The sequence below is a fragment of the Ascaphus truei genome (genome assembly GCF_040206685.1).
Source record: "Ascaphus truei isolate aAscTru1 chromosome 3 unlocalized genomic scaffold, aAscTru1.hap1 SUPER_3_unloc_10, whole genome shotgun sequence".
NCBI lineage: Eukaryota > Metazoa > Chordata > Amphibia > Anura > Ascaphidae > Ascaphus > Ascaphus truei.
The window spans coordinates 107,876-132,303 of record NW_027453822.1 but is presented as its reverse complement, the minus strand read 5'-3'; the positions used below and the strand labels follow the sequence as shown (position 1 = coordinate 132,303).

The 24,428-nt window shown below is 54.9% G+C and overlaps 1 protein-coding gene across 27 annotated transcripts in view; it reads left to right on the top strand.

Annotated features, from left to right (window-relative positions):
- Positions 1–24,428, top strand: part of LOC142473318 (FHF complex subunit HOOK-interacting protein 1B-like) — a 128,848-nt gene that overhangs the window by 90,039 nt on the left and 14,381 nt on the right. For 26 of the 27 annotated variants that reach the window (XM_075580541.1, XM_075580520.1, XM_075580517.1 and 23 more), the window contains 2 exons: positions 5,066–5,244; positions 17,250–17,412. In XM_075580541.1, coding sequence (XP_075436656.1) covers positions 5,066–5,244; positions 17,250–17,412 — 342 coding nt within the window. The remainder of the gene's footprint in view (positions 1–5,065; positions 5,245–17,249; positions 17,413–24,428) is intronic. The other variant, XM_075580542.1, reaches the window with a different exon arrangement.

The following is a 24,428-nucleotide window of genomic DNA, read 5'->3' as shown; positions in this document are numbered from 1 at the left end:
GTCAGCCCCCGCTCTCTCCCTGCAGGTCCCGTCAGACATTGCTAGAGGTGTGTGTGTTTATCCCTTTGTGGTGTCAGCCCCTGCTCTCTCCCTGCAGGACGCGTCAGACATTGCTAGAGGTGTGTGTGTTTATCCCTTTGTGGTGTCAGCCCCCGCTCTCTCCCTGCAGGTCCCGTCAGACATTGCTAGGTGTGTGTGTTTATCCCTTTGTGGTGTCAGCCCCCGCTCTCTCCCTGCAGGTCCCGTCAGACATTGCTAGGTGTGTGTGTTTATCCCTTTGTGGTGTCAGCCCCCGCGCTCTCCCTGCAGGTCCCTTCAGACATTGCTAGGTGTGTGTGTTTATCCCTTTGTGGTGTCAGCCCCCGCTCTCTCCCTGCAGGACGCGTCAGACATTGCTAGCGATGTGTGTGTTTATCCCTTTGTGGTGTCAGCCCCCGCTCTCTCCCTGCAGGTCCCGTCAGACATTGCTAGGTGTGTGTGTTTATCCCTTTGTGGTGTCAGCCCCCGCTCTCTCCCTGCAGGACGCGTCAGACATTGCTAGAGGTGTGTGTGTTTATCCCTTTGTGGTGTCAGCCCCCGCGCTCTCCCTGCAGGACGCGTCAGACATTGCTAGAGGTGTGTGTGTTTATCCCTTTGTGGTGTCAGCCCCCGCGCTCTCCCTGCAGGACCCGTCAGACATTGCTAGAGGTGTGTGTGTTTATCCCTTTGTGGTGTCAGCCCCCGCTCTCTCCCTGCAGGTCCCGTCAGACATTGCTAGAGGTGTGTGTGTTTATCCCTTTGTGGTGTCAGCCCCCGCTCTCTCCCTGCAGGACGCGTCAGACATTGCTAGAGGTGTGTGTGTTTATCCCTTTGTGGTGTCAGCCCCCGCGCTCTCCCTGCAGGACGCGTCAGACATTGCTAGGTGTGTGTGTTTATCCCTTTGTGGTGTCAGCCCCCGCTCTCTCCCTGCAGGACGCGTCAGACATTGCTAGAGGTGTGTGTGTTTATCCCTTTGTGGTGTCAGCCCCCGCTCTCTCCCTGCAGGACCCGTCAGACATTGCTAGGTGTGTGTGTTTATCCCTTTGTGGTGTCAGCCCCCGCTCTCTCCCTGCAGGACGCGTCAGACATTGCTAGAGGTGTGTGTGTTTATCCCTTTGTGGTGTCAGCCCCCGCGCTCTCCCTGCAGGACGCGTCAGACATTGCTAGAGGTGTGTGTGTTTATCCCTTTGTGGTGTCAGCCCCCGCTCTCTCCCTGCAGGACCCGTCAGACATTGCTAGAGGTGTGTGTTTATCCCTTTGTGGTGTCAGCCCCCGCTCTCTCCCTGCAGGACCCGTCAGACATTGCTAGGTGTGTGTGTTTATCCCTTTGTGGTGTCAGCCCCCGCTCTCTCCCTGCAGGACCCGTCAGACATTGCTAGGTGTGTGTGTTTATCCCTTTGTGGTGTCAGCCCCCGCTCTCTCCCTGCAGGACGCGTCAGACATTGCTAGCGATGTGTGTGTTTATCCCTTTGTGGTGTCAGCCCCCGCTCTCTCCCTGCAGGTCCCGTCAGACATTGCTAGAGGTGTGTGTGTTTATCCCTTTGTGGTGTCAGCCCCCGCTCTCTCCCTGCAGGTCCCGTCAGACATTGCTAGAGGTGTGTGTGTTTATCCCTTTGTGGTGTCAGCCCCCGCTCTCTCCCTGCAGGTCCCGTCAGACATTGCTAGAGGTGTGTGTGTTTATCCCTTTGTGGTGTCAGCCCCCGCTCTCTCCCTGCAGGACGCGTCAGACATTGCTAGCGATGTGTGTGTTTATCCCTTTGTGGTGTCAGCCCCCGCGCTCTCCCTGCAGGACGCGTCAGACATTGCTAGAGGTGTGTGTGTTTATCCCTTTGTGGTGTCAGCCCCCGCTCTCTCCCTGCAGGACCCGTCAGACATTGCTAGAGGTGTGTGTTTATCCCTTTGTGGTGTCAGCCCCCGCTCTCTCCCTGCAGGTCCCGTCAGACATTGCTAGAGGTGTGTGTTTATCCCTTTGTGGTGTCAGCCCCCGCTCTCTCCCTGCAGGACCCGTCAGACATTGCTAGGTGTGTGTGTTTATCCCTTTGTGGTGTCAGCCCCCGCTCTCTCCCTGCAGGTCCCGTCAGACATTGCTAGGTGTGTGTGTTTATCCCTTTGTGGTGTCAGCCCCCGCTCTCTCCCTGCAGGACGCGTCAGACATTGCTAGCGATGTGTGTGTTTATCCCTTTGTGGTGTCAGCCCCCGCTCTCTCCCTGCAGGTCCCGTCAGACATTGCTAGAGGTGTGTGTGTTTATCCCTTTGTGGTGTCAGCCCCCGCTCTCTCCCTGCAGGACGCGTCAGACATTGCTAGAGGTGTGTGTGTTTATCCCTTTGTGGTGTCAGCCCCCGCTCTCCCTGCAGGACCCGTCAGACATTGCTAGGTGTGTGTGTTTATCCCTTTGTGGTGTCAGCCCCCGCTCTCCCTGCAGGACCCGTCAGACATTGCTAGGTGTGTGTGTTTATCCCTTTGTGGTGTCAGCCCCCGCTCTCTCCCTGCAGGACCCGTCAGACATTGCTAGGTGTGTGTGTTTATCCCTTTGTGGTGTCAGCCCCCGCGCTCTCCCTGCAGGACGCGTCAGACATTGCTAGGTGTGTGTGTTTATCCCTTTGTGGTGTCAGCCCCCGCTCTCTCCCTGCAGGACGCGTCAGACATTGCTAGAGGTGTGTGTGTTTATCCCTTTGTGGTGTCAGCCACCGCGCTCTCCCTGCAGGACGCGTCAGACATTGCTAGGTGTGTGTGTTTATCCCTTTGTGGTGTCAGCCCCCGCTCTCTCCCTGCAGGACGCGTCAGACATTGCTAGGTGTGTGTGTTTATCCCTTTGTGGTGTCAGCCCCCGCTCTCTCCCTGCAGGACCCGTCAGACATTGCTAGGTGTGTGTGTTTATCCCTTTGTGGTGTCAGCCCCCGCTCTCTCCCTGCAGGACGCGTCAGACATTGCTAGAGGTGTGTGTGTTTATCCCTTTGTGGTGTCAGCCCCCGCGCTCTCCCTGCAGGACGCGTCAGACATTGCTAGAGGTGTGTGTGTTTATCCCTTTGTGGTGTCAGCCCCCGCTCTCTCCCTGCAGGTCCCGTCAGACATTGCTAGGTGTGTGTGTTTATCCCTTTGTGGTGTCAGCCCCCGCTCTCTCCCTGCAGGACCCGTCAGACATTGCTAGGTGTGTGTGTTTATCCCTTTGTGGTGTCAGCCCCCGCTCTCTCCCTGCAGGACGCGTCAGACATTGCTAGCGATGTGTGTGTTTATCCCTTTGTGATGTCAGCCCCCGCTCTCTCCCTGCAGGTCCCGTCAGACATTGCTAGCGATGTGTGTGTTTATCCCTTTGTGGTGTCAGCCCCCGCTCTCTCCCTGCAGGACGCGTCAGACATTGCTAGCGATGTGTGTGTTTATCCCTTTGTGGTGTCAGCCCCCGCTCTCTCCCTGCAGGACCCGTCAGACATTGCTAGGTGTGTGTGTTTATCCCTTTGTGGTGTCAGCCCCGGCTCTCTCCCTGCAGGTCCCGTCAGACATTGCTAGAGGTGTGTGTGTTTATCCCTTTGTGGTGTCAGCCCCCGCTCTCTCCCTGCAGGTCCCGTCAGACATTGCTAGAGGTGTGTGTGTTTATCCCTTTGTGGTGTCAGCCCCCGCTCTCTCCCTGCAGGTCCCGTCAGACATTGCTAGAGGTGTGTGTGTTTATCCCTTTGTGGTGTCAGCCCCCGCTCTCTCCCTGCAGGACGCGTCAGACATTGCTAGAGGTGTGTGTGTTTATCCCTTTGTGGTGTCAGCCCCCGCTCTCCCTGCAGGACCCGTCAGACATTGCTAGGTGTGTGTGTTTATCCCTTTGTGGTGTCAGCCCCCGCTCTCCCTGCAGGTCCCGTCAGACATTGCTAGCGATGTGTGTGTTTATCCCTTTGTGGTGTCAGCCCCCGCTCTCTCCCTGCAGGACGCGTCAGACATTGCTAGCGATGTGTGTGTTTATCCCTTTGTGGTGTCAGCCCCCGCTCTCTCCCTGCAGGTCCCGTCAGACATTGCTAGGTGTGTGTGTTTATCCCTTTGTGGTGTCAGCCCCCGCTCTCTCCCTGCAGGTCCCGTCAGACATTGCTAGAGGTGTGTGTGTTTATCCCTTTGTGGTGTCAGCCCCCGCTCTCTCCTTGCAGGACCCGTCAGACATTGCTAGGTGTGTGTGTTTATCCCTTTGTGGTGTCAGCCCCCGCTCTCTCCCTGCAGGACCCGTCAGACATTGCTAGGTGTGTGTGTTTATCCCTTTGTGGTGTCAGCCCCCGCTCTCTCCCTGCAGGACGCGTCAGACATTGCTAGCGATGTGTGTGTTTATCCCTTTGTGGTGTCAGCCCCCGCTCTCTCCCTGCAGGTCCCGTCAGACATTGCTAGCGATGTGTGTGTTTATCCCTTTGTGGTGTCAGCCCCCGCTCTCTCCCTGCAGGACGCGTCAGACATTGCTAGCGATGTGTGTGTTTATCCCTTTGTGGTGTCAGCCCCCGCTCTCTCCCTGCAGGACCCGTCAGACATTGCTAGGTGTGTGTGTTTATCCCTTTGTGGTGTCAGCCCCCGCTCTCTCCCTGCAGGTCCCGTCAGACATTGCTAGAGGTGTGTGTGTTTATCCCTTTGTGGTGTCAGCCCCCGCTCTCTCCCTGCAGGACCCGTCAGACATTGCTAGAGGTGTGTGTGTTTATCCCTTTGTGGTGTCAGCCCCCGCTCTCTCCCTGCAGGACGCGTCAGACATTGCTAGAGGTGTGTGTGTTTATCCCTTTGTGGTGTCAGCCCCCGCTCTCCCTGCAGGACCCGTCAGACATTGCTAGGTGTGTGTGTTTATCCCTTTGTGGTGTCAGCCCCCGCTCTCTCCCTGCAGGTCCCGTCAGACATTGCTAGAGGTGTGTGTGTTTATCCCTTTGTGGTGTCAGCCCCCGCTCTCTCCCTGCAGGACGCGTCAGACATTGCTAGAGGTGTGTGTGTTTATCCCTTTGTGGTGTCAGCCCCCGCTCTCCCTGCAGGACCCGTCAGACATTGCTAGGTGTGTGTGTTTATCCCTTTGTGGTGTCAGCCCCCGCTCTCTCCCTGCAGGTCCCTTCATTGCTGTCCTCTTTGCCAAGCTGGAGAGCATGTTGCAGAACTCTCTGTACGTCAACTTCCTGCTGACGGGAATCATCGCTCAGTTGGCCTGTCACCCCCAGCCGCTGCTCCGCTCCTTCCTGCTGAACAGCAACATGGTCTTCCAGCCCAGCGTCAAGTCCCTGGTGCAGGTGAGACCCAGAACCCTGGAACGTCACCGTCCCTGTCCCCATCACACGGCCTGGCCACTGTCTCTGGGAGCCATTAGTGGTCTCAAATGAGGTCACAGCCGTACAGTGAGTAGATGGCGTCTGTCTCTGCAGCGGTGGACTTGGTGACATCCATCTTCATCATGTCTGTCACCCCACAGTGACCCGTGTGGGCAGCGGTATAACGGGCAGCGGTATAACGGGCAGCGGTAAATATCGCAAACAACCAAAATCAACCTCACAACCTCTCATTCCCAAGCAGTAAAAAGCACATACAAACCCAAAACACACGGTGCGTTTGTAACCCCTCTTATTCCCAGGTACGGATAATGTACATGGGCCTGAGTTCACCTCCCCGGAGTGGACACTAACACGTCGCGTATATTACTCCGCAAGGAGCAAAGGAGCGGGGGAGCAAACAGCACAGCTTCTCTTATCTATAATAATATATAGATATCTATATGTAATATCTATAGGTGCTAGGAGGGGCATTGGCACACGCCTGCAGGTGCACATACATATGGAATTAACATACAGATACAAATAAACAGCAAGATCGCAGCGTGAGTGTCCCAGAGAGTCAGTGGTATAGTCCCGTGGCTCACGTGTTCATGTAGTGGGCCACTGTTGGTGCGGGAACAATGTGGGGTCTCACATAACGCAAAACAGACAAACGATCAAGCAAATCTTCTAACTAATAGACCACATAATAAAGTGATCATTGTGTGTGGGTGGCAGGTGCGCGCGGCGGATAGGCAAAGCTGCACAAAACAAAATGGAGGACACGAGAGGGCTCCCGAAAAGGAGACCACTTAGTTGCACACCACCAAATAAATAAATGTTTAGAAAATAACTTTCTTCTAAACGGGGGTTACATAAAACATTTATCACTGTGCAAATAGAACCAGCGATTAAAAATATAGAAAGTGTAGGCAGCAAAGCTACTTGGGGATCACTAATTAAACCGGTTGGAAAACCCCCAGGGAGAGATGATCGATCTCTCACCCTCTCACAATATATGGCTGAGAAGCCGGGTTTGTGGCTCCATTCGCCCTGCCCCCTGCTGGTTTGTGGCTCCGTTCGCCCTGCCCCCTGCTGGTTTGTGGCTCCGTTCGCCCTGCCCCCTGCTGGTGTGAGGCTCCGTTCGCCCTGCCCCCTGCTGGTGTGAGGCTCCGTTCGCCCTGCCCCTGCCCCCTGCTGGTTTGTGCCTCCGTTCGCCCTGCCCCCTGCTGGTTTGTGCCTCCTTTCGCCCTGCCCCCTGCTGGTATGAGGCTCCGTTCGCCCTGCCCCCTGCTGGTTTGTGGCTCCGTTCGCCCTGCCCCCTGCTGGTTTGAGGCTCCTTTCGCCCTGCCCCCTGCTGGTTTGTGGCTTCGTTCGCCCTGCCCCCTGCTGGTTTGTGGCTCCGTTCGCCCTGCCCCTGCTGGTTTGTGCCTCCTTTCGCCCTGCCCCCTGCTGGTGTGAGGCTCCGTTCGCCCTGCCCCTGCTGGTTTGTGCCTCCGTTCGCCCTGCCCCTGCTGGTTTGTGCCTCCGTTCGCCCTGCCCCCTGCTGGTGTGAGGCTCCGTTCGCCCTGCCCCTGCCCCCTGCTGGTTTGTGCCTCCGTTCGCCCTGCCCCCTGCTGGTTTGTGCCTCCTTTCGCCCTGCCCCCTGCTGGTATGAGGCTCCGTTCGCCCTGCCCCCTGCTGGTTTGTGGCTCCGTTCGCCCTGCCCCCTGCTGGTTTGAGGCTCCTTTCGCCCTGCCCCCTGCTGGTTTGTGGCTTCGTTCGCCCTGCCCCCTGCTGGTTTGTGGCTCCGTTCGCCCTGCCCCCTGCTGGTTTGTGCCTCCGTTCGCCCTGCCCCTGCTGGTTTGTGCCTCCTTTCGCCCTGCCCCCTGCTGGTGTGAGGCTCCGTTCGCCCTGCCCCTGCTGGTTTGTGCCTCCTTTCGCCCTGCCCCCTGCTGGTGTGAGGCTCCGTTCGCCCTGCCCCTGCTGGTTTGTGGCTCCGTTCGCCCTGCCCCCTGCTGGTTTGTGCCTCCGTTCGCCCTGCCCCTGCTGGTTTGTGCCTCCTTTCGCCCTGCCCCCTGCTGGTGTGAGGCTCCGTTCGCCCTGCCCCTGCTGGTTTGTGCCTCCTTTCGCCCTGCCCCCTGCTGGTTTGTGGCTCCGTTCGCCCTGCCCCCTGCTGGTTTGTGGCTCCGTTCGCCCTGCCCCCTGCTGGTGTGAGGCTCCGTTCGCCCTGCCCCCTGCTGGTGTGAGGCTCCGTTCGCCCTGCCCCTGCCCCCTGCTGGTTTGTGCCTCCGTTCGCCCTGCCCCCTGCTGGTTTGTGCCTCCTTTCGCCCTGCCCCCTGCTGGTATGAGGCTCCGTTCGCCCTGCCCCCTGCTGGTTTGTGGCTCCGTTCGCCCTGCCCCCTGCTGGTTTGAGGCTCCTTTCGCCCTGCCCCCTGCTGGTTTGTGGCTTCGTTCGCCCTGCCCCCTGCTGGTTTGTGGCTCCGTTCGCCCTGCCCCCTGCTGGTTTGTGCCTCCGTTCGCCCTGCCCCTGCTGGTTTGTGCCTCCTTTCGCCCTGCCCCCTGCTGGTGTGAGGCTCCGTTCGCCCTGCCCCTGCTGGTTTGTGCCTCCGTTCGCCCTGCCCCTGCTGGTTTGTGCCTCCGTTCGCCCTGCCCCCTGCTGGTGTGAGGCTCCGTTCGCCCTGCCCCTGCCCCCTGCTGGTTTGTGCCTCCGTTCGCCCTGCCCCCTGCTGGTTTGTGCCTCCTTTCGCCCTGCCCCCTGCTGGTATGAGGCTCCGTTCGCCCTGCCCCCTGCTGGTTTGTGGCTCCGTTCGCCCTGCCCCCTGCTGGTTTGAGGCTCCTTTCGCCCTGCCCCCTGCTGGTTTGTGGCTTCGTTCGCCCTGCCCCCTGCTGGTTTGTGGCTCCGTTCGCCCTGCCCCCTGCTGGTTTGTGCCTCCGTTCGCCCTGCCCCTGCTGGTTTGTGCCTCCTTTCGCCCTGCCCCCTGCTGGTGTGAGGCTCCGTTCGCCCTGCCCCTGCTGGTTTGTGCCTCCTTTCGCCCTGCCCCCTGCTGGTGTGAGGCTCCGTTCGCCCTGCCCCTGCTGGTTTGTGGCTCCGTTCGCCCTGCCCCTGCTGGTTTGTGGCTCCGTTCGCCCTGCCCCCTGCTGGTTTGTGCCTCCGTTCGCCCTGCCCCTGCTGGTTTGTGCCTCCTTTCGCCCTGCCCCCTGCTGGTGTGAGGCTCCGTTCGCCCTGCCCCTGCTGGTTTGTGCCTCCTTTCGCCCTGCCCCCTGCTGGTTTGTGGCTCCGTTCGCCCTGCCCCCTGCTGGTGTGAGGCTCCGTTCGCCCTGCCCCCTGCCCCCTGCCCCCTGCCCCCTGCCTATGCCAATTGAGTTTGCATTATATTTAGCTCACAAGCATTGATTTTTTTTTGTTCAGCACAACTACCATATAAGCGTTACTCAGCAGGGCCGGGGTTTATCCCAATATCCACCTTCCGTACCTACTGCCATATAAGCGTTACTCAGCAGGGCCAGGGTTTATCCCAATATCCACCTTCCGTACCTACTGCCATATAAGCGTTACTCAGCAGGGCCAGGGTTTATCCCAATATCCACCTTCCGTACCTACTGCCATATAAGCGTTACTCAGCAGGGCCAGGGTTTATCCCAATATCCACCTTCCGTACCTACTGCCATATAAGCGTTACTCAGCAGGGCCAGGGTTTATCCCAATATCCACCTTCCGTACCTACTGCCATATAAGCGTTACTCAGCGGGGCCAGGGTTTATCCCAATATCCACCTTCTGTACCTACTGCCATATAAGCGTTACTCAGCGGGGCCAGGGTTTATCCCAATATCCACCTTCCGTACCTACTGCCATACAAGCGTTACTCACTCAGCAGGGCCAGGGTTTATCCCAATATCCACCTTCCGTACCTACTGCCATATAAGCGTTACTCAGCAGGGCCGGGGTTTATCCCAATATTCACCTTCCGTACCTACTGCCATATAAGCGTTACTCAGCAGGGCCAGGGTTTATCCCAATAACCACCTTCCGTACCTACTGCCATATAAGCGTTACTCAGCAGGGCCAGGGTTTATCCCAATATCCACCTTCCGTACCTACTGCCATATAAGCGTTACTCAGCAGGGCCAGGGTTTATCCCAATATCCACCTTCCGTACCTACTGCCATATAAGCGTTACTCAGCGGGGCCGGGGTTTATCCCAATATCCACCTTCCTTACCTACTGCCATATAAGCGTTACTCAGCGGGGCCAGGGTTTATCCCAATATCCACCTTCCGTACTTACTGCCATATAAGCGTTACTCAGCAGGGCCAGGGTTTATCCCAATATCCACCTTCCGTACCTACTGCCATATAAGCGTTACTCAGCGGGGCCAGGGTTTATCCCAATATCCACCTTCCGTACCTACTGCCATATAAGCGTTACTCAGCAGGGCCAGGGTTTATCCCAATATCCACCTTCCGTACCTACTGCCATATAAGCGTTACTCACTCAGCAGGGCCGGGGTTTATCCCAATATCCACCTTCCGTACCTACTGCCATATAAGCGTTACTCAGCAGGGCCAGGGTTTATCCCAATATCCACCTTCCGTACCTACTGCCATATAAGCGTTACTCAGCAGGGCCAGGGTTTATCCCAATATCCACCTTCCGTACCTACTGCCATATAAGCGTTACTCAGCAGGGCCAGGGTTTATCCCAATATCCACCTTCCGTACCTACTGCCATATAAGCGTTACTCAGCAGGGCCAGGGTTTATCCCAATATCGCCCTGCCCCCTGCTGGTTTGTGCCTCCGTTCGCCCTGCCCCCTGCTGGTTTGTGGCTCCGTTCGCCCTGCCCCCTGCTGGTTTGTGGCTCCGTTCGCCCTGCCCCCTGCTGGTTTGTGGCTCCGTTCGCCCTGCCCCTGCTGGTTTGTGCCTCCTTTCGCCCTGCCCCCTGCCGGTGTGAGGCTCCGTTCGCCCTGCCCCCTGCTGGTGTGAGGCTCCGTTCGCCCTGCCCCCTGCCCCTGCCCCCTGCCTATGCCAATTGAGTTTGCATTATATTTAGCTCACAAGCATTGATTTTTTTTGTTCAGCACAACTGCCATATAAGCGTTACTCAGCAGGGCCAGGGTTTACCCCAATAACCACCTTCCGTACCTACTGCCATATAAGCGTTACTCAGCAGGGCCAGGGTTTATCCCAGTATCCACCTTCCGTACCTACTGCCATATAAGCGTTACTCAGCAGGGCCAGGGTTTATCCCAATATCCACCTTCCGTACTTACTGCCATATAAGCGTTACTCAGCAGGGCCAGGGTTTATCCCAATATCCACCTTCCGTACCTACTGCCATATAAGCGTTACTCAGCAGGGCCAGGGCTTATCCCAGTATCCACCTTCCGTACCTACTGCCATATAAGCGTTACTCAGCGGGGCCAGGGTTTATCCCAGTATCCACCTTCCGTACCTACTGCCATATAAGCGTTACTCAGCAGGGCCGGGGTTTATCCCAATATCCACCTTCCGTACCTACTGCCATATAAGCGTTACTCAGCAGGGCCGGGGTTTATCCCAATATCCACCTTCCTTACCTACTGCCATATAAGCGTTACTCAGCAGGGCCAGGGTTTATCCCAATAACCACCTTCCGTACCAACTGCCATATAAGCGTTACTCAGCAGGGCCAGGGTTTATCCCAATAACCACCTTCTGTACCTACTGCCATATAAGCGTTACTCAGCGGGTCCGGGGTTTATCCCAATATCCACCTTCCGTACCTACTGCCATATAAGCGTTACTCAGCGGGGCCGGGGTTTATCCCAATATCCACCTTCCGTACCTACTGCCATATAAGCGTTACTCAGCAGGGCCAGGGTTTATCCCAATATCCACCTTCCGTACCTACTGCCATATAAGCGTTACTCAGCAGGGCCAGGGTTTATCCCAGTATCCACCTTCCGTACCTACTGCCATATAAGCGTTACTTAGCAGGGCCAGGGTTTATCCCAATATCCACCTTCCGTACCTACTGCCATATAAGCGTTACTCAGCAGGGCCAGGGTTTATCCCAATATCCACCTTCCGTACCTACTACCATATAAGCGTTACTCAGCAGGGCCAGGGTTTATCCCAATATCCACCTTCCGTACCTACTGCCATATAAGCGTTACTCAGCAGGGCCAGGGTTTATCCCAATATCCACCTTCCGTACCTACTGCCATATAAGCGTTACTCAGCAGGGCCAGGGTTTATCCCAATATCCACCTTCCGTACCTACTGCCATATAAGCGTTACTCAGCAGGGCCAGGGTTTATCCCAATAACCACCTTCCGTACCTACTGCCATATAAGCGTTACTCAGCAGGGCCAGGGTTTATCCCAGTATCCACCTTCCGTACCTACTGCCATATAAGCGTTACTCAGCAGGGCCAGGGTTTATCCCAATATCCACCTTCCGTACCTACTGCCATATAAGCGTTACTCAGCGGGGCCAGGGTTTATCCCAATAACCACCTTCCGTACCTACTGCCATATAAGCGTTACTTAGCAGGGCCAGGGTTTATCCCAATATCCACCTTCCGTACCTACTGCCATATAAGCGTTACTCAGCAGGGCCAGGGTTTATCCCAGTAGCCACCTTCGGTACCTACTGCCATATAAGCGTTACTCAGCAGGGCCAGGGTTTATCCCAATATCCACCTTCCGTACCTACTACCATATAAGCGTTACTCAGCAGGGCCAGGGTTTATCCCAATATCCACCTTCCGTACCTACTGCCATATAAGCGTTACTCAGCAGGGCCAGGGTTTATCCCAATATCCACCTTCCGTACCTACTGCCATATAAGCGTTACTCAGCAGGGCCAGGGTTTATCCCAATATCCACCTTCCGTACCTACTGCCATATAAGCGTTACTCAGCAGGGCCAGGGTTTATCCCAATAACCACCTTCCGTACCTACTGCCATATAAGCGTTACTCAGCAGGGCCAGGGTTTATCCCAATATCCACCTTCCGTACCTACTGCCATATAAGCGTTACTCAGCAGGGCCAGGGTTTATCCCAATATCCACCTTCCGTACCTACTGCCATATAAGCGTTACTCAGCGGGGCCAGGGTTTATCCCAATATCCACCTTCCGTACCTACTGCCATATAAGCGTTACTCAGCAGGGCCAGGGTTTATCCCAATATCCACCTTCCGTACCTACTGCCATATAAGCGTTACTCAGCAGGGCCAGGGTTTATCCCAATAACCACCTTCCGTACCTACTGCCATATAAGCGTTACTCAGCAGGGCCAGGGTTTATCCCAATATCCACCTTCCGTACCTACTGCCATATAAGCGTTACTCAGCAGGGCCAGGGTTTATCCCAATATCCACCTTCCGTACTTACTGCCATATAAGCGTTACTCAGCAGGGCCAGGGCTTATCCCAGTATCCACCTTCCGTACCTACTGCCATATAAGCGTTACTCAGCGGGGCCAGGGTTTATCCCAATATCCACCTTCCGTACCTACTGCCATATAAGCGTTACTCAGCAGGGCCAGGGCTTATCCCAGTATCCACCTTCCGTACCTACTGCCATATAAGCGTTACTCAGCGGGGCCAGGGTTTATCCCAATATCCACCTTCCGTACCTACTGCCATATAAGCGTTACTCAGCAGGGCCAGGGTTTATCCCAATATCCACCTTCCGTACCTACTGCCATATAAGCGTTACTCAGCGGGGCCAGGGTTTATCCCAATATCCACCTTCCGTACCTACTGCCATATAAGCGTTACTCAGCAGGGCCAGGGTTTATCCCAATATCCACCTTCCGTACCTACTGCCATATAAGCGTTACTCAGCAGGGCCAGGGTTTATCCCAATAACCACCTTCCGTACCTACTGCCATATAAGCGTTACTCAGCAGGGCCAGGGTTTATCCCAATATCCACCTTCCGTACCTACTGCCATATAAGCGTTACTCAGCAGGGCCAGGGTTTATCCCAATATCCACCTTCCGTACTTACTGCCATATAAGCGTTACTCAGCAGGGCCAGGGCTTATCCCAGTATCCACCTTCCGTACCTACTGCCATATAAGCGTTACTCAGCGGGGCCAGGGTTTATCCCAATATCCACCTTCCGTACCTACTGCCATATAAGCGTTACTCAGCAGGGCCAGGGTTTATCCCAATATCCACCTTCCGTTGGCGTACCTGCTACCAACAGGTGGATTTGTGTGTTTGTTCAATACGCTAGTGTCCCATTTATTTTATCGTCTAAGGACCTATTAAATCTGCTATTTTCACTTTATTCACCTTACTTTCGTGTGTCAGGGACTTACCTACTAATTTTACTATTTTGAATCTTTTGCTTCTGTATCTTCACAGTTCATTAGATATAAATTGATTTACTTCTGTGGCAAGCGAGTGCATGATAAAGGGGCTTCTCCTCTTTACCTTTTCCCCTCCTCTAAGGGGAAAGGCTTAAATGATCTGTATCGTATATCATTTCCCTAGGGCACCCACCATGTTATATATACGGAGGCTGAGCGGGTTTCTCCCCCCTACACTACAAGTGGTGTGTATCTATGTGGGCTTCTTTTTGGGAGCCCTCTAGTCTTCTGTATGTTGTTTTGTGGAGCTCGTATAAGACAGAATCCAGTTGTGGCAGCACGCCTGTGTTTGTACATGTGCAGCCGTCACTTACCTTAGACAATCATATTATGCTGTAGTTGGTTCGCAGAGGATGTAAGTGGTTTGGTATGAAAAGGGATACCGCTGGTGAGTGGTGGTAGCGATCCCACAGATACTTTCTCTGGGTACTCATGTCTCCGTGACCCTGCTTGTATCTATCCTCGCACTCGGGTATAGCAATAGCTTCTGCTCTCTTTCGCCACCTCTTTTAAATGTCGTCCACTTGGGCCTTGGACAGCTGGAACCACGGCTGTCTTCTTCTCCAATCTGGGGAACAGGTCCCCTCTTCTCTCTCCTCGTGGGTCTGACTCACAGCTCGCCCCTCCCCTTGTATCTCCTGGGAACAGGTCCTCTCTGCCCTCTCCTCGTGGGTCTGACTCACGGCTCGCCCCTCCCTGCCTGTGTATCTCCTGGGAACAGGTCCTCTCTGCTCTCTCCTCGTGGGTCTGACTCTCAGCTCGCCCCTCCCTGCCTGTGTATCTCCTTGGAACAGGTCCTCTGCTCTCTCCTCGTGGGTCTGACTCACAGCTCGCCCCTCCCCGTGTATCTCCTGGGAACAGGTCCTCTCTGCTCTCTCCTCGTGGGTCTGACTCACAGCTCGCCCCTCCCCTTGTATCTCCTGGGAACAGGTCCTCTCTGCTCTCTCCTCGTGGGTCTGACTCACAGCTCGCCCCTCCCTGCCTGTGTATCTCCTGGGAACAGGTCCTCTCTGCTCTCTCCTCGTGGGTCTGACCTGCTGCTCGCCCCTTCCTATGTGTCTCCTGGGAGCTGGTCCTCTCTGCTCTCTCCCAATGGGTCTGAATCACAGCTCGCCCCTCCCTGCCTGTCAATCTGCCTGGGAACAGGTCCTCTCTGCCCTCTCCTCATGGGTCTGACTCGCTGCTCGCCCCTCCCCGTGTATCTCCTGGGAACAGGTCGTCTCTGCTCTTTCCTCGTGTGTCTGACTCACGGCTCGCCCCTCCCTGCCTGTGTGTCTCCTGGGAACAGGACCTCTCTGCTCTCTCTCCCCCTGGGAACAGGTCCTCTCTGCTCTCTCCTCGTTGGTCTGACTCTCAGCTCGCCCCTCCCTGCCTGTGTATCTCCTTGGAACAGGTCCTCTGCTCTCTCCTCGTGGGTCTGACTCACAGCTCGCCCCTCCCCGTGTATCTCCTGGGAACAGGTCCTCTCTGCTCTCTGCTCTCTCCTCGTGGGTCTGACTCTCAGCTCGCCCCTCCCTGCCTGTGTGTCTCCTGGGAACAGGACCTCTCTGCTCTCTCCCCCTGGGAACAGGTCCTCTCTGCTCTCTCCTCGTGGGTCTGACTCTCAGCTCGCCCCTCCCTGCCTGTGTATCTCCTTGGAACAGGTCCTCTGCTCTCTCCTCGTGGGTCAGACTCACAGCTCGCCCCTCCCCGTGTATCTCCTGGGGACAGGTCCTCTCTGCTCTCTCCTTGTGGGTCTGACTCACGGCTCGCCCCTCTCTGTGTATCTCCTGGGAACGGGTCCTCTCTGCTCTCTCCTCGTGGGTCTGACTCACGGCTCGCCCCTCCCCGTGTGTCTCCTGGGAACAGGTCCTCTCTGCTCTCCCTCCTCGTGGGTCTGACCTGCAGCTCACCCCTCCCTGTGTGTCTCCTGGGAGCAGGTCCTCTCTGCTCTCTCTCCTCATGGGTCTGACTCACGGCTCGCCCCTCCATGCCTGTGTGTCTCCTGGGAACAGGTCCTCTCTGCTCTCTCCTCATGGGTCTGACTCACGGCTCGCCCCTCCCTGCCTGTGTGTCTCCTGGGAACAGGTCCTCTCTGCTCTCTTCTCGTGGGTCTGACACAGCTCGCCCCTCCCTGTCTGTGTGTCTCCTGGTAACAGGTCCTCTCTGCTCTCTCCTCGTGGGTCTGACTCACGGCTCGCCCCTCCCTGTGTATCTCCTGGGAACAGGTCCTCTCTGCTCTCTCTCCTCATGGGTCTGACTCACATCTCGCCCCTCCCTGTGTATCTCCTGGTAACAGGTCCTCTCTGCTCTCTCCTCATGGGTCTGACTCACGGCTCGCCCCTCCCTGTCTGTGTATCTCCTGGGAACAGGTCCTCTCTGCTCTCTTCTCGTGGGTCTGACACAGCTCGACCCTCCCTGTCTGTGTGTCTCCTGGGAACAGGTCCTCTCTGCTCTCCCTCCTCGTGGGTTTGACTCACAGGTCGCCCCTCCCTGCCTGTGTATCTCCTGGGAACAGGTCCTCTCTGCTCTCTCCTCGTGGGTCTGGCCTGCAGCTCGCCCCTCCCTGTGTATCTCCTGGGAACAGGTCCTCTCTGCCCTCTCCTCGTGGGTCTGGCCTGCAGCTCGCCTTTCCCCGTGTATCTCCTGGGAACAGGTCCTCACTGCTCTCTCCTCGTGGGTCTGGCCTGCAGCTCGCCTTTCCCCGTGTATCTCCTGGGAACAGGTCCTCTCTGCTCTCTCCTCGTGGGTCTGACTCCCAGCTCGCCCCTCCCTGCCTGTGTATCTCCTGGGAACAGGTCCTCTCTGCTCTCTCCTCGTGGGTCTGGCCTGCAGCTCGCCCCTCCCTGTGTATCTCCTGGGAACAGGTCCTCTCTGCTCTCTCCTCGTGGGTCTGGCCTGCAGCTCGCCCCTCCCTGTGTATCTCCTGGGAACAGGTCCTCTCTGCTCTCTCCTCGTGGGTCTGACTCACAGCTCGCCTTTCCCCGTGTATAACCTGGGAACAGGTCCTCTCTGCTCTCTCTCCTCGTGGTTCTGGCCTGCAGCTCGCCCCTCCCTGTGTATCTCCTGGGAACAGGTCCTCTCTGCCCTCTCCTCGTTGGTCTGACTCACGGCTCTCCCCTCCCTGTGTATCTCCTGGAAACAGGTCCTCTCTGCCCTCTCCTCGTTGGTCTGACTCACGGCTCGCCCCTCCCTGTGTATCTCCTGGGAACAGGTCCTCTCTGCTCTCTCCTCGTGGGTCTGGCCTGCAGCTCGCCTCTCCCTGTGTATCTCCTGGGAACAGGTCCTCTCTGCTCTCTCCTCGTTGGTCTGACTCATGGCTCGCCCCTCCCCGTGTATCTCCTGGGAACAGGTCCTCTCTGCCCTCTCTTCGTTGGTCTGACTCTACGGCCCGCCCCTCCCTGCCTGTGTTCCCCCCATAGTGCCGTTGCAGTGACATCAAAGTTCCAAGGCCCTACTGCTTTCCTCTGTCTATGGGGGTTTGCAATAGGTACTGCAGACACGCATCTTCCATACTGTATATGTGGGGGTATTACACGTCTCTTACACAACTTCACATCTCTAACTGTCCAACCGCATTCTCTATAGGACCACCATGTGCTGTACATGCAGAACCACCATCCACCCTCACTTTCCCCTACTTCCTCCCCCTTTCCACAGGTGCTGGGCTCTGTGAAGAACAAGATCGAAGCCTTCGCCGCCTCCCAGGAGGATTTCCCCACCCTTCTCTTCAAAGCCAAGAAGTTTTTGATAGCTCGAGGGAAGCTGGACTGGTGTGAGAGCCAGAGCTCCGTGCCTGCCCTGCGGCGCTCAGACACCCTAGGTAAGGCTGTTTGGGGTAATATCTGGCCATGGGGTCGCCAACTCCATCCCTCAAGGGCCACCAACAGGCCAGGTATTAGGGATATTCCTGCTTCAGCTGCCAGGGACCCACGGTTCTCAGGGGTAACTAGATGGGCTTAACTTTTATTGTAGAGCCTGGTTACCCCCTTATCGTCACACTGACCTGTTGGTGGCCCCTGAGAACTGGAGTTAGCCACCCCTGATCTAACCCATCAACCTATTCACAGTCGTGCAGGGCAGGCCTAACTGCCGGGGGGGACAAGGTCTATGTGACCTCTTCACAGTCGTGAAGGGCAGGCCTAACTGCCGGGGGGGACAAGGTCTATGTGACCCTCTGGGTTTCTGATAAAAGAGACAAATTACATTCAGTTTGCAGATATTTTTTTTCCCGAAGTCCAATTTATGGCAGATTTGGTTTATTCCATCTCCCGCTGATACGTAGGACAGAACGTTCTTCCTGCAGGTAGCTCCACCCATCCAAGGCTCCTCCCTCTACCTGCAGGTAGCTCCACCTATCCAAGGCTCCCCCCTCTACCTGCAGGTAGCTCCACCTATCCAAGGCTCCTCCCTCTACCTGCAGGTAGCTCCACCTATCCAAGGCTCCTCCCTCTACCTGCAGTCAGTCTCCGGATGGCTCAAAGCTGACAAATAAATGAATGGACATCGGGAAAAACAATGTCAGCAAACCGAAGATACACCTTCTTTCCTTCTTTCTTTCTTATCATCGTGGTCAGTGGTCACGGACGAGACATAGCAACGTTTCCAAGGGAAGAGATCCTAAACCACACATCTCAAAATAGTTTAACACTTTATTTTACAAGAGCCTGAAGGAGCTCACGACCAAAGTTTGCACCACCTAAGACCATTAGATCTAACTTGCAGAACTTTCTGAAAGTATTTTTTGAGGACCTCATGGCTGCCTTGCACAGTTCGGAAGGCGAGACTTGGGGGCTTGTTGCCCATCTTGTTTAATAAAAACCAAAAATAATCCGGTGCCTGAAAACAAGTCCAAACAGATAATAAAATCTGACCATATAAAATGTCCAATCTGACATATATTTTTTTTTTGTTACTTGTATTGATCTGTATCGGTCATCTTTTCCTGGCAGCCTAACTTATAGATATAAGGCGTTGGTATTCACCAGTGTCACAGTTGCACTAATTATCATTGTACAGCTCTATATGCACATCACCCTTTTCCCATCTTGTTTAATACTCCTGGAATCATCAGGAGTGGGTGGAAACATGTATTCCAGCTCCCATAGAGAACGTAGTGCATGTTTGTATGCTTCTGCATGGGCTGAAACGCATCGTGGAGACCGTACCGCTCAGCCTAATACTAATATCAGTAATGACATGTAGCAGGGGCTATGGGACAAATAATCGTCGCTTTAACAGAGTGGGTCCAAAAAGAACCCCAAAAAGATCCTATATCCAGCACTCGCTGTGGAGAGTAGAAGGAGATTACTCCATGAGATACAGAATATCTCTGCGGATGGTTTACTGACCAGAGGCTGACCGTCAGCTGGTATATCTTATACTATATTAGTGAAAGCACTGTATGTTTGCCTGCATGCATGCATGCCTGCTGGATGTCCGGTGTCCCTAGGGGAAATCTCATTGGTCCCTTGGGCCGCCCCCGCACACCTCTCATTGGCCTGAGGCGGAGTGACGGCCCAAAGGACACACAGGGACAAAAACACACACACAGGGATATATACACACACACACACACACACACACACACACACACACTAGGGGGGGGGTGTACATTAGCAGCATGTATAACCCGGGGGGGGGGGGGGGGCCTCACATACCCGCCGGAGCCTCCGCCTCTTCCTCCCCGAAATCAGCCTCCCCCCCCCCCCCGGCGCCGCTACAGTCAGCGGAGGAGCGAGCGCCCGGGACACAGCGGGGGAGCGGCCACAACAAGCTGCCTCCCGCCTCAGTTCCACGTGGGAGCGGCCGGACGGGTGAGGGAGCTGCCGGACGGGTGAGTGAGCGGCCTTCACCTCCCCTCACCCCCCTTCAAATCACCTCCCCTCCACCCCCCCCCCCCCGGCGCCGCTACAGTCAGCGGAGCGAGCGAGCGCCCGGGACACAGCGGGGGACCGGCCACAACAAGCTGCCTCCCGCCTCAGATCCACGTGGGACCTGCCGGACGGGTGAGGGAGCTGCCGAACGGGTGAGTGAGCGGCCGGACGGGTGAGGGAGCGGCCTTCACCTCCCCACACCCCCCTTCACCTCCCCTCACCCCCCTTCACCTCCCCTCACCCCCCTTCACCTCCCCTCACCCCCCTTCACCTCCCCTCACCCCCCTTCATCTCACCTCCCCTCACCTCCCCTCACTCCACTTCCCTTCCCTTCCACCTCCCTCCACCCCCCCTTTACCTCCCCTCCACCCCCCCTTCACCTGCCCTCCACCCCCCCTTCACCTCCCCTCCACCCCCCCTTCACCTCCCCTCCACCCCCCTTCACCCCCCCACCTCCCCTTCACCCCCCCACCTCCCCTTCACCCCCCCCACCTCCCCTTCACCCCCCCCCCGACCTCCCCTTCACCCCCCCACCTCCCCTTCACCCCCCTTCACCTCCCCTTCACCCCCCCCCACCTCCCCTTCACCCCCCCCGATCTCCCCTTCACCCCCCCCCCCACCTCCCCTTCACCCCCCTTCACCTCCCCTTCACCCCCCCCCCACCTCCCTTCACCTCCCCTTCACCCCCCCCCCACCTCCCCTTCACCTCCCCTCCACCCCCCCCTTCACCTCCCCTCCACCCCCCCTTCACCTCCCCTCCACCCCCCCCTTCACCTCCCCTCCACCCCCCCCTTCACCTCCCCTTCACCTCCCCTCCACCCCCCCCTCACCTCCCCTCCACCCCCCCTTCACCTCCCCTCCACCCCCCTTCACCTCCCCTCCACCCCCCCCTTCACCTCCCCTCCACCCCCCCCCTTCACCTCCCCTTCACCTCCCCTCCACCCCCCCCTTCACCTCCCCTCCACCCCCCCCCTTCACCTCCCCTTCACCTCCCCTCCACCCCCACCTTCACCCCCCCTTCACCTTCCCTTCACTCCCCCCTTACAACCTCTCACCACCTCCACCCCCCTTCCCACCTCCCCCACCCCCCTTCCCAACTCCCCACCACCTCCCCCCCCTTCCCACCACCTCCCCCCACCCCCCCCCCTTCCCACCACCTCCCCCCCCTTCCCACCACCTCCCCCGCACCCCCCCCCTTTCCCACCACCTCCCCCCCACCCCCCCCCTTCCCACCACCTCCCCCCCACCTCCCCTTCCCCCCCACCCCCCTCCTTCCCACCACCTCCCCCCCCACCCCCACCACCTCCCCCCCCACCCCCCCCCCTTCCCTGAGGCGGAGTCACGGGCCAAAGGACACACAGGGACACAGACACACACACACACACGTAGACACACACACACACACACAGACGTAGACACACACACACACGTATACACAAACACACACACGTAGACACAAACACACACACGTAGACACACACATAGACACACACATACACACGTACACACACACGCACGTAGACACACACGCACGTACACGTAGACACACACACATGTACACGTAGACACGCACACACACATGTACACGTAGACACGTACACACACACACACACGTACACGTACACACACACACACATGTACACGTAGACACGTACACACACACACATGTACACGTATACTCACACACATGTACACGTACACACACACATGGAGACATACACACACACACATGGAGACATACAAACACATACGTGGAGACATACACACACACACACATGTACACATACACACACACACGTATACACTCACACACGTATACACACAGGTATACATACACATAATGTATACACACACACACATGTATACACACACATGTATACACACACACACATGTATACACACACACACATGTATACACACACACACACATGTATACACACACACGTGTATACACACACGTGTATACACACACGTGTATACACACACACATGTGTATACACACACACGTGTATACACACACACATGTGTATACACACACACATGTGTATACACACACATGTGTACACACACACACGTGTGTACACACACACACACACATGTGTACACACACACACATGTGTACACACACACACATGTGTACACACACACACGTGTACACACACACATGTGTACACACACACACATGTGTACACACACACATGTGTATACACACACATGTATATACACACACATGTATACACACACACATGTACACACACACACACACACGTATACACACACACATGTGTATACACACACAAACATGTGTACACACACACACACACACACACACACACACTTATACACACACACACATACAATGTATACACACAAACATGTATACACACACAAACATGTATACACGTGTATACACACATGTGTATACACACACACGTATACACACACACAATATATACATACACACAATGTATACACACACACGTGTATACACACACACACGTGTATACACACACACACACGTGTATACACACACACAAGTGTATACACACACACACGTGTATACACACACACGTGTATACACACACACGTGTATACACATACACACACACGTGTATACACACACACACCCCAGCACCACCACATCAGCACACCGGTATCCCATGCCCCCCCAGCACACTGGCATTCTCGGCTCCCCACCATTCCCAGCCCCCATCAACACCATCAGCACCCACACATCGCCACCTTTGCACCTCCCCCATCGGCACACCCACATCCGCACCCCCACATCAGCACCAAACCCTCCCAAATCAGCACCCCGATACAATCACCAACAGTACAGCCACAGCAGCACTACCACCGCACATGGGCCGCGTGGACCACTCCCCACCCAAATGCCACACCCACACCACAAACATCCCGGGCAACGCTGGGGCTCTCAGCTAGTATATATATATTGCTTGTGTAATACGAGCTTGAGACAAAAGGTGGCAGTGAGTGCTCATTTGCATGTCATTTCCCAGAATCCCTTGCTGCAGTGGAAGTGCTGTATGCTGGGTGACAATGGGGAAAGACAGGGTTGCAGACCTGTCTAAGACATGCAAATGAACATACAGTAATATTTACAGTGGCTATATATATATATATATATATATATATATATATATATATATATATATATATACCATACGATACCGGTTGCAACACGACATCAAGGGACAGCACGCAGGTAAGTAAATCATGAATTTTCTATATTTGATAGAAGACACAAAAAACGATGTTTCGGCCCCCCAGTGGGACCTTTCTCAAGGTGGTGCGTATATATATAATTCATATATCCATATAGGACTAAAAGTGAAATAACAATAAAGTTTTAATAAACTTATTAAATAAGCACATATATTGTGTAGTGGACAAAAAATCCTCATAGGAGGCTGACCGTCAGCTGGCATATATATATAATTCATATATGTCCATATAGGACTAAAAGTGAAAAAACAATAAAGTTTTAATAAACTTATTAAATAAGCACATATAATGTGTGGTGTACAAAAAATCCTCATAGGAGGCAAGCGCCATATTAAATGTGGTTGATATATACCTCGTATTGTAAAGAGTATAATCCCCTATACAGAAAATGGGTGATAAGAGGTAAACCGTAAATATACCAACATCATATCAAGGAAAACGGTGCAGCAGCAAACATACATACGTATGGTGTATATACCTCAAGGGAAACCTACCTGCACGTAGAGAAACAATAATCCATATGTCTCTACATAGGCGTAACTACAGAGATTATCTTGCGCTAGACTTATGAGTCAGTACACACCCCTTGCGAACGCTGGTATTTAATGGGGGCTTACCGGTCATACTGACTCCCCCTCCGCCTGATGAAGCGTGCCGTGTCACGCGAAATGCGCGTTGGGGATTGATGACGTCACGACGGTGATGTCCTGAAGCGAGGCGCCGCCATGTTAGTGCAGCAGCGACAGACTGATATACGGCTTGTATCGCGGCGATCCCTGGGCACAATGACCACACTCTGACACACTGCACACAAGTACACTCGCTACGATCAGCCATACTGGTTAGTGTATCTGACATGGTTGTGTTTTATTGTGTTAGGTCCCATAAGGCTGCTTATATTGTATATGAGAGAGAGATATATACCGTTAGCGTGGCACTGCAGGGTTCACCTGCTAGGGATTATTCACAGAGACGGGAACTGTTGTATTGATGCACTATTTGACATATACTTTACTCGCATACCTATATATTAGAATGAGTGAATATTAATAGCATTATTGCCTTATTCGTGTATACATGGGATTATCCCTCCATACAGCTCTGTGCTTTGTATACGGGAGATACACTCTGTAGTTACGCCTATGTAGAGACATATGGATTATTGTTTCTCTATGTGCAGGTAGGTTTCCCTTGAGGTATATACACCATACGTGTGTATGTTTGCTGCTGCACCGTTTTCCTTGATATGATGTTGGTATATTTACGGTTTACCTCTTATCACCCATTTTCTGTATAGGGGATTATACTCTTTACAATACGAGGTATATATCAACCACATTTAATATGGCGCTCGCCTCCCATGAGGATTTTTTGTACACCACACATTATATGTGCTTATTTAATAAGTTTATTAAAACTTTATTGTTTTTTCACTTTTAGTCCTATATGGACATATATGAATTATATATATATGCCAGCTGACGGTCAGCCTCTGGTCAATAGACCATCTGCAGAGATATTTTGTATCTCATGGAGTAATCACCCACCTTCTACTTTCCACAGTGAGGGCTTGATACAATTCTGGATGGGCTGCCCTGAAACGGGGGCAACTCACATTAGTGCTGTGGATCGCCATGAGGTCTACCCGAGGTTTCCCCCATCTTTTCACAATTTGGAGAAAAAGCTCTTGATCCAACTTCAGTTTTCCTGGTAGTTC